General features: G+C 43.2%; 1 protein-coding gene across 2 annotated transcripts; it reads right to left on the minus strand.

The window, feature by feature from the left end:
- Window positions 1–1,388: 1,388 nt before the first annotated feature.
- On the minus strand, window positions 1,389–9,687 carry LOC136612759 (zinc finger protein 271-like). Of its 2 annotated transcripts, XM_066593399.1 has the most exons (4): window positions 9,599–9,687; window positions 5,561–5,664; window positions 3,473–3,560; window positions 1,389–3,338 (listed from the first exon to the last, which is right to left on the minus strand). In XM_066593399.1, the coding sequence occupies exons 2-4, from the start codon at window positions 5,630–5,632 to the stop codon at window positions 1,726–1,728; spliced, it is 1,773 nt and encodes a 590-aa protein (XP_066449496.1). In that variant the 5' UTR covers window positions 5,633–5,664; window positions 9,599–9,687; the 3' UTR covers window positions 1,389–1,725. The 2 variants fall into 2 exon arrangements, with proteins under 2 accessions (XP_066449496.1, XP_066449497.1); XM_066593400.1 differs by lacking the exon at window positions 9,599–9,687 and having other exon boundaries at window positions 3,467–3,560; window positions 5,561–5,588.
- Between the last annotated feature and the right edge of the window lie 298 nt (window positions 9,688–9,985).

A 9,985-nucleotide genomic window follows, 5' to 3' on the forward strand; every position in this document is an offset into this window, starting at 1 on the left:
TATTCATGAAATGATTTTGATATCTCATATAACCATATTTTATTCACAACAGACCATATGACACATATCAGAAGGGGAAAGGGAGACATTTATCCATTTTATTAAAAAATTGATGGCAGCAACACATCTCACAAATGTTAGGCCAGGGCAATGTTTACCATTGTGCAGCATCCCTTCTTCTTTTTACAACAGTCTGTAAATGTCTAGAAAGTGAGGAGACCGATTGCTGGAGTTGTAAGAGGAATGTTGTCCCATTCCTGTCTGATGTAGGATTCCAGCTGCTCAACAGTCCTGGGTCATTTTTGCTGTAATTTTTGTTTCCTAATACACCAAATGTTTTCTATTGGTGAAAGGTCGGGATTGCAGGCGGACGGTTTACCTTTCGGACTCTTCTTCTGTGAAGCCATGCTGTTGTGATGGACGCAGTATGTGGTTTAGCATTGTTATACTGAAATATGAAAGGCCTTTCCTGAACGAGATGTTGTCTGAATGGGGCATATGTTGTTCTAAAACCTCTATATACTGCTCAGCATTGATAGTGTAAGCTGCCCATGTCGTAGGCACTAATGCAACCCCATACCATCAGAGATGCAGTCTTTTGAACTGTGCGCTGATAACAAACTGGATGGTCCCTCTCCTCTTGAATCCGCAGGACACGGCGTCCGTGGTTTCCAAAAAGAATAAAAAAATTTGATTCATCTGACCATAAAACAGTTTTCCATTTTGCCTCAATCCATTTTAAATAAAGGCATTGAGGTTCTGGATTGTGTTGATATTTGGCTTCTTCTTTGCATGATACGGCTTTAACTTACATTTGTGAATTGCACGCAAACTGTACTCACAGAGAATACTCCTGAGCCCATGCAGTGATTTGCATTACAGAATCATGCCTGTTTTTAATGCAGTGACACCTGAGAGCCCGTAGATCTCAAGTATCCAATATTAACTGTCCTATTGGCCTTGTCCCTTGTGCACATGAATTTCTCCAGAGTTTCTCAATCTTTTGATATTATGTACTGCAGATGGTGAGATATTCAAAGTCTTCACAATTTTAAGTTGAGGAAATTTTAAAAAAATTCTTAAACACAGTTTTTCACAGACTGGTGAACCTCTGACCATCTTTGCTTCTGAGAGACTCTGCCTTTCTAACATGCTCTTTTTATACACGGTCATGTGACTTAGTAGAGGATTGACCATCCAGCTGTTTTTCATTAGTACCACTCAGCCTTTTGTTACCCTGTCCTAACTTTTTTATTGTTCTCATGAATTTCTAAATGAGTTAATTTTTTTAAAATGAAATGAAAAAAAGTCTCACTTTCATCTTCAGATATGTGTTCTGTTGTGAATAAAATATGGGTATATGAGATTTCCACATCATTACATTCTTTACATTTTACACAGTATCCCAACTTTTTTTGAATTGGGGTTGTATGTACTAAAGACTTGGCCACACAGCCACAAGTTGGAGAGGAGTCAAGAATATCTGTAATATACACATATACAATCTTTTTTTTAAGAAGTCTATATCCTTGTAACTTCACAGCATGCCTATATGTAGCAGGAACTGAGAGGCACCAAGATGTAAATTTATATATTTGAGGTCAATCTGCTGAAAAAATATGTATGAGTTAATGCAACATTAGTTTTGGACTCATGTTAGTTCTTTGTTTCTGAAATAAGGCATAAATGAATATGTTATGTTATTTCTTCCTTGACGTAGATTATTTATGTCTTCACCCCTTTCACGCTGGTTGCCTCAGATTGTCTGAGGTCAGTTTTGGGGACTATAGCGTTAGCCAGTTGCTCACCTCTCCGATGGATTCGTTGATGCTTAATTAGCGTAGAACAATCTGTAAAACTTTTTCCACAATCATTACACGTGTAAGGCTTTTCCCCAGTGTGAATTCTTTGGTGTTTAACCAAAGTCGAACTATCTGTAAAACACTTTCCACAGACCTTACAACAATATGGCCTCTCCCCGGTGTGAATTCTTTGGTGTTTGATTAAGGTTGAGTTGTCTATGAAGCTTTTGCTGCAGTAGTTACACACATAGGGCCTTTCTCCTGTATGTATTCTCTGATGTTTGACCAAGGTTGAACTATCTGTGAAACTTTTACCACATACTGTACATGGAAAAGGTTTCTCTCCAGTGTGGAAGCGCTGATGGACAATGAGGTGAGAGTTACAAGAGAAGCATTTGCCACACACTGTGCATGTGTATGGTTTCTCTCCGGTGTGGGTCCTTTGATGCTTAACCAGGGTCGACCTAGCAGCAAAGTTCCTCCCACAAAGCATGCAGGCAAAAGGCTTTTCCCCTGTATGAGTCCTCTGGTGTTTCACCAGAGATGAACTGTCAATGAAACTTTTTTCACACTGTGAACAAGCAAATGGTTTCTCCCCGGTATGAGTTCTCTGGTGTTTAACCATAGCTGACTTTTTGGTATACCTGTTTCCACACGTCATGCATACAAATGGTTTCTCTCCAGTGTGCACTCGCTGATGTATCACAAGGGTTGAACTGTCGGTGAAACTCTTTCCACATTCCCGGCAGACGAATGGTCGATCTCCGGTGTGAGTTCTCTGGTGCACAATTAGATGAGAGTTACAGGAATACGTCTTTCCACACTCTTTACATGCGTATGGTTTCTCTCCAGTATGACTTCTACGATGGACTACTAAGGTTGAGTTCTCGGTAAACCTTTTTCCACATTCAGTGCATTCAAATGACTTCTCCCCTGTGTGGATCCTTTGATGTTTAACAAGATTTGAGCGGTCTGTAAAACTCTTTCCACACTCAACGCAAGTGAAGGACTTTTCCCGGGTGTGAATCCGATGATGCTTTACTAGGTTTGACCGGTCAGTGAAACTTTTCCCACAAATTGTGCACGTGAAAGGCTTCTCCCCAGTGTGAATCCTCTCATGTTTCACAAGAGAAGGACGGTCCGTGAAACATTTTTTACAATACGAACAGGAGTATGGTTTCTCACCGGCATGAATCCTTTGGTGTATGACAAGGTGTGAGTTATAGGAGAAAGTCTTCCCGCAAACTGTACAAGCATGGGATTTCTGACCTGTATGGGTTTTTTGGTGCTTTACAAAAAGTGCACTGTCTGTAAAGCTTTTTCCACAATCTATACAAAGGTATGTGGTCATTTCCAAGACCTTTGCCCTTTTAGGATCTATGGAGTTGAAGATGTTGTAGCAGTTGTCTACCATTCTTGTGTAAGTCATCTCAGAGTGGTCTTGAATGTTGTTGTAAACATACTTTTCGGCCGGGCTCTTATCAGCTTCTCGATTTGACGTTGTGCAAGGTTCTCCTAATTCACTTTTTACGATTTCTGTCCAAAACAGAACACAAAACAATACAGCTGACATTACTAATAAAACCACAAAACCGATAAAAGGTGAAATTTAACACTATCAGACATCGGGCCCCCATCCACAAAATGATGTAACATATACATACATTTACCTTTACTGTAGTCTTCATCATTAGATGCTCTAGAGTTTAGTTTTGAGTTCTTTGATAAGTGTTCATCTTCATAAGACATTGCAGAAATCTAGGGATAAAAGTATTAAGCATTAGATCATTACAGAGACTGTGTCTTCCCAATGTCTCAGGGTTGATCTGCAGCAGCTAGTTAGAACTATCATTCTGTATATGGTGGTATCTCAATAACTCTTCTACAAAACTGAGGCTATAACTTGCAATATTTTGTGGGTGTCGTTCAAAACTGTGACGTATGGGCTACGGTGAACCACCTTAAAGGGGTTTCTCCACTTAAAGGGGTTGTCCCACGAAAGCAAGTGGGGGTATACACTTCTGTATGGCCATATTAATGCACTTTGTAATGTACATTGTGCATTAATTATGAGCCATACAGAAGTTATTCACTTACCTGTTCCGTTGCTAGCGTCCTCGTCTCCATGGTGCCGTCTAATTTTCAGCGTCTAATCGCCAGATTAGACGCGCTTGCGCAGTCCGGGTCTTCTTCTTTTCTGAATGGGGCCACTCGTGCCGGAGAGCGGCTCCGTGTAGCTCCGCCCCGTCACGTGCCGATTCCAGCCAATCAGGAGGCTGGAATCGGCAATGGACCGCACAGAAGAGCTGCGGTCCACCGAGGGAGAAGATCCCAGCGGCCATCTTCAACCGGTAAGTAAGAAGTCACCGGAGCGCGGGGATTCAGGTAAGCGCTGTGCGGATTTTTTTTTAGGTCCCTGCATCGGGTTTGTCTCGCGCCGAACGGGGGGGCTGTTGAAAAAAAAAAAACACGTTTCGGCGCGGGACAACCCCTTTAAGATATTTCTTCCCTATCCACAAGTAGTGTGATAAATGTCTTATCGCTGAAATCCTCAGCGATTCCAAAACCAGCGCAACCTGAATTCTTTATGTGAGGTTGTTCGCAAGCATGACCACTGCTTCATTTAAGGCCTTTTTAGACACAACGAGATTCGCTCAAAGCTGTCTTTTGAGCGATTCTCGTTCCGTCTAAATGCAGGAACATCGTGCAGTTTTTGTGCACGAGTCACTAAATTCTAGCTTGCCAGAATTGAGCAATCAGCTGTTATCAGTGGAGCAGGCTGTTATCAGCCTGCTGCACTGATAACATTCTCTCAGCCTGTGTCCTGGCAGTCAGAGCGGAGAACATAACAGCAGTTTGCATATGCAAAGCAGCTGTATTGTTCTCTTAATGTCCCACTCCGCTTGCATATTCTATAGTAGCTAATTAGCTACTATAAAGTATGCAAAGATAATAGCTCAAAACTGTCACTCAAACTGTCTTTTGAGCGACCATCTATCAGTGCAAATGGGGCTTTACTCCTATACGAAGTAGGGAGATAGGCAAACACATCAATCTCCTTTTACTCCCTTAACGACACAGGGTGTACAGCTAGGCCCTGTAGGTTCGAGGTTTGTATGGAGGAGGATTGTGGGTCAATGTGGGTGACGGCTGTTTTTTTTGTTTTTTTTTACAGCAGACACCTGCCCATAACAGCTCCGATAAGCCGAGCCACTCATCGGAGCTGTTAACCCTTTAAATATCGCAATCAATTCTAACAGCTACATTTAAATACCCCGACCAATGTACAATGTCCAATGTCCCATACGGTCCCCCGCAATGAGATCGCAGATTGCTGTTGTAATGGTGCCTATGAGCTACCTCCCTTTTTTTTCATCGAGCATAGCCCTTTCTTTCCCTTTTTTTCTTGCAATCATATAGGGGAGGTGAGGGGAAGTGCCATATAGTATGAAATCAGCTGCGGGTATGCGGCTGATTTCCATTCAAAATCCGCACCAATGGTACAGATTTCCACTTTTTTTGGAATGCAGAAATGCTGCAGAATTTGCTCCATCTTCTTTGAAATGGCCCTGTACATTTTATAACAACAGAGGCAAAAATCATACATCATTTTAAGCCCCACCCCCTCGTGACACCCCTCTTTCCCACTTTGACCCCGGAAAAATCTGACCACTTTGGCTATAAAGAAGCTTTGAAGTATACTTTAATTCTCTAGAAGGTGGCCTAGATGATGCTCTGAAGCACAAAAAATATCTCACCTCACTATTTTCTTGGAAGTTCTCATTGTCAGACATCTGCTCCTCAGCAGGGCTGGGATCACTTTCCGACATCTTGAAAGATTTTACAAGAGAGGCGACTGGAGCTACAGGCAGAGAACGCACATTATGACATCTGTATGTACTGAGCCAAATAATTCAGTAGTTCCCCCAACCTATAAGGGTTGTGGTCTACAATAGTTACCTACATTGTACAAATACCGCACTAAACTCTTGACCATAACAGAAAACAGGATTTTTCCACTCATTATAAGAAGTACCTTTATTGAAGTGAAGCTTTAACTTAAAGCCTCTTTAGTCCACAAAACTAGTGGCACTCCTTATAGACGGAAACCGAATCGACCTCATTATAATCAATAGGGTCCATTCGTCACTGTCATATGAAGGTTTTGTTCGGCCACCCGGTGCCATTATCCTGCTCCCATAATGGCAAAAAAGTCAATGTGAACAAGCCCTTACTGAAAAATTTTGACAAGAGCAAGCTTTCGCGACTACTTAAAGGGGTTGTCCGAGTTGTAATTTTTCAGTAAAATCCTGTTCCCCATGCTACAATATAACTAACTGGCATGTACTCACCTCTCCCACGGTGTCCCATAGCGCAGCTCGGTCCTCGCTCCTTTATTTGTTTACAGGCTGTAGTCCCGCCCAGTTTATGAGATATCACAAGCAGCACGGCCAATGACAGAGCTCAGTGACTGAGTGCTGAGCTCTGTCATTGGCTACAGCCCCTGTGATGTCTCGCAAATAAGCTGGGGCGGCCTATAAATGAGACATTAGAGGGGACACCGTAAGAGCGGGGAGTATATGCCAGTTAGTTATGGTATAGTGTGGGGAACTGGGCTCTACTGAAAAAATACAACTCGGACCACCCCTTTAATAAAGTCAACGGGAGTTGCTGTTCAGCTCTGCAGCCATGGCCTCACTAACTCTATCACCAATTTTCTTATTTTCATACACCCCTCCGTTTACTCGTACGGGCTCTTCTTAAATCTGGCTTCCAGCAATGTCAAGTGGGTGGTCTTCACCGCTCATTATTGATGAGTGACGTCAGACTTGATGACCACCCATTTGACAGATTCAAAGTGCTGGGAGCCGGACCTAAGCAGAGCCCGTATGGGTAAACAGAGATGAGTGTGCGAAAAAAGCCTGGTTACAGTCAGTGGTGCTGTGACTGTAGGTGTCTGGAGTGAGTGTTCTGTTCCGGAGTTGCAAGAGAGAGGAAAGGAGAATGCTGTTCTGCATGTGAGCCACACAGACACCATCTGCTCCATGTGGTTTGGAATGGAAGAGGCTGAATGGTATCCATCAGCCTGCCCTGGGCCTGCTTTATGCACCTCCCACTTAGTTGACTAAGAGGGACCTTCTTGCAACATCTTTAGCGAGGAACTCAGCTGGTATAAGCATTGGCATGTTCTCTAGCTCCAGTGCCACAATAAGTCTGTGCCCAAGAGATCCAAAGTAGACCATGGGCATGTACTGGACCACCCATACTCCCCCCTGCACTCCATGTATGGGTAGTGGGGGGGCCTCAGAATATTTTTGAAGACCAAGGATCTACAACGTTGCGTAGCCAAAGTTCACCTCTAACATCAATGGAACGTGGTGCTCCGCAGCTTCCACGTCGGTTATTGCCAATAGTGCCATTTGTCCCCTCATGATACGCGGAACAAGCATCACTAGTGATTGGATTCGAATATATTATAGACACCCTAATGTAAAGAGGCCTTTCAGAGTTGCCCAGAGCTGCAATCACAATTCTGCTCGTTGTCATTGGAAACAGTCAACAAGCTTGTCATCAGACACACCCGTAATAGCTTAGCTCCTATATTGCAGTAGTTTGGGTTTTCATACATCAGATTACATGTATGCTAATCACCAGATAAAACTCTGTACTGACCGATAATTAGTAAAGAATGCTGATAGATTTCAGCTCTGAGGTTCTGCAGAATAGTGAGTGCAGCTCTGGGGTATAATACAGGATGTAACTCACGATCAGTACAGGATAAGTAATGTATGTACACAGTGACTCCACCAGCAGGATAGTGAGTGCAGCTCTGCAGTATAATACAGGATGTAACTCAGGATCAGTACAGGATAAGTAATGCATGTACACGGTGACTCCACCAGCAGAATAGTGAGTGCAGCTCTGGAGTATAATACAGGATGTAACTCCGGATCAGTACAGGATAAGTAATGTATATTACACAGTGACTCCACCAGCAGAATAGTGAGTGCAGCTCTGGAGTATAATACTGAATATAACTCATGATCAGTACAGGATAAGTAATGTATGTATATAGTGACTTCACCAGCAGAATAGTGAGTGCAGCTCTGGAGTATAATACAGGATGTAACTCAGGATCAGTACAGGATAAGTAATGTATGTACACAGTGACTCCACCAGCAGGATAGTGAGTGCAGCTCTGCAGTATAATACAGGATGTAACTCAGGGTCAGTACAGGATAAGTAATGTATGTACACAGTGACTCCACCAGCAGGATAGTGAGTGCAGCTCTGCAGTATAATACAGGATGTAACTCAGGGTCAGTACAGGATAAGTAATGTATGTACACAGTGACTCCACCAGCAGAATAGTGAGTTCAGCTCTGGAGTATAATACAGGATGTAACTCAGGATCAGTACAGGATAAGTAATGTATGTACACAGTGACTCCACCAGCAGAATAGGGAGTGCAGCTCTGGGGTATAACACAGGAGCAGTACAGGATAAGTAATGTATGTACACAGTGACTCCACCACCAGCAGAATAGTGAGTGCAGCTCTGGAGTATAATACAGGATGTAACTCAGGATCAGTACAGAATAAGTAATGTAATGTACACGGTGACTCCACCAGCAGAATAGTGAGTGCAGCTCTGGAATATAATACAGGATGTAACTCAGGATCAGTACAGGATAAGTAATGTATGTATACAGTGACTCCACCAGCAGAATAGTGAGTGCAGCTCTAGAGTATAATACAGGATGTAAATCCGGATGAGTACGGGATAAGTAATGTATGTACACAGTGACTCCACCAGCAGAATAGTGAGTGCAGCTCTGGAGTATAATACAGGATGTAAATCCGGATGAGTACGGGATAAGTAATGTATGTACACAGTGACTCCACCAGCAGAATAGTGAGTGCAGCTCTGGAGTATAATACAGGATGTAACTCCGGATGAGTACAGGATAAGTAATGTATGTATACAGTGACTCCACCAGCAGAATAGTGAGTGCAGCTCTGGAGTATAATACAGGATGTAACTCCGGATGAGTACGGGATAAGTAATGTAATGCATTTAAAAACGTAGTCTGCCCCTTGTGTATTAATTCATCAGGCATTGTAATGCAACCCAGGTTCATTAGAAAGTTTTCTGGCTGACTATCACTGTGCCCCCGAGGATGATGTGGCATCTAGGGCCACATCATTATTATTATTGTATGCTACATGGGGAAAGAGAGGGTCCACGTCTTTAACAAACACGGGTAAGTTCATTCCTTTTATGATGCCAACCCGTTTAACAGGCTATTCAAACTGCCATAAATAACACATAATTGTGGGATAAAAGTGCTCATATATACTTTGAGCATCAATTTTTCATGTTTTTTCAGTATCTCTGCTAGCTGTCACGGAATGACACAAGATGACAATCGTTCCTGGTCACCATCACTGGACTCATTCTAGAAATCACATCTCCCTTGTGTAAGGAGTTAGGGACAAATGTCTTCATAATAGTACAGATAAGCACTCCTTGGTAGTAAATGGTTCCCATTCACTGACAGCAAGAAGACCCCTTGACAGACAGGAGTGGGGACTAACAGGGACTATAGAGCTGGAGCTGCGGCTGTATTTGAGGGGGTTCTTCAGTTCACCCCTATAACATTGTAAGGACAGCGCTGTGACACATAACAGGCTACCAGGCAGTCTGCGAAGGAGTACGGCGGCTCCCTGCGCCCATAAAGCTGCACACAGCGCAGCCGACTCATCCCGTCACTCCCCGTAATGCTTCTCTCTTACCTGCTACAGCCCGCAGCCTTTGTGTGGGAAGGTAAAGGGCTGTGGCCGGAAGTCAGGCTTCTGATTGGCTGCAGCGCTGCATGACGTAACCAATAAGCCACACACCCGGGAGTTGTAGTTCTATCAACAGCCGTTCTCCCTTCTCACAGGCTAATACCGGCCGTAGGACTTCAAATCCCATAATACTCTACGTTAATTTTTTCAAGCTCTGGGCCTACGTCACTTCCGTTTACTAATACCCTTTGGGAATTGTAGTTTTTTTCTTTTCGGCAATACATTAGTCTGAAGGGGCAAATGGACTACAATTCCCAGATGCCTTTGCAGCAGAGGCCGGTGGATATCCTGCTGTTATGGGGGTTGTAGTTCTAAATGAAAGCCTGCTAATCC

The sequence above is a fragment of the Eleutherodactylus coqui genome, chromosome 2 (genome assembly GCF_035609145.1).
Source record: "Eleutherodactylus coqui strain aEleCoq1 chromosome 2, aEleCoq1.hap1, whole genome shotgun sequence".
Classification (NCBI taxonomy): domain Eukaryota; kingdom Metazoa; phylum Chordata; class Amphibia; order Anura; family Eleutherodactylidae; genus Eleutherodactylus; species Eleutherodactylus coqui.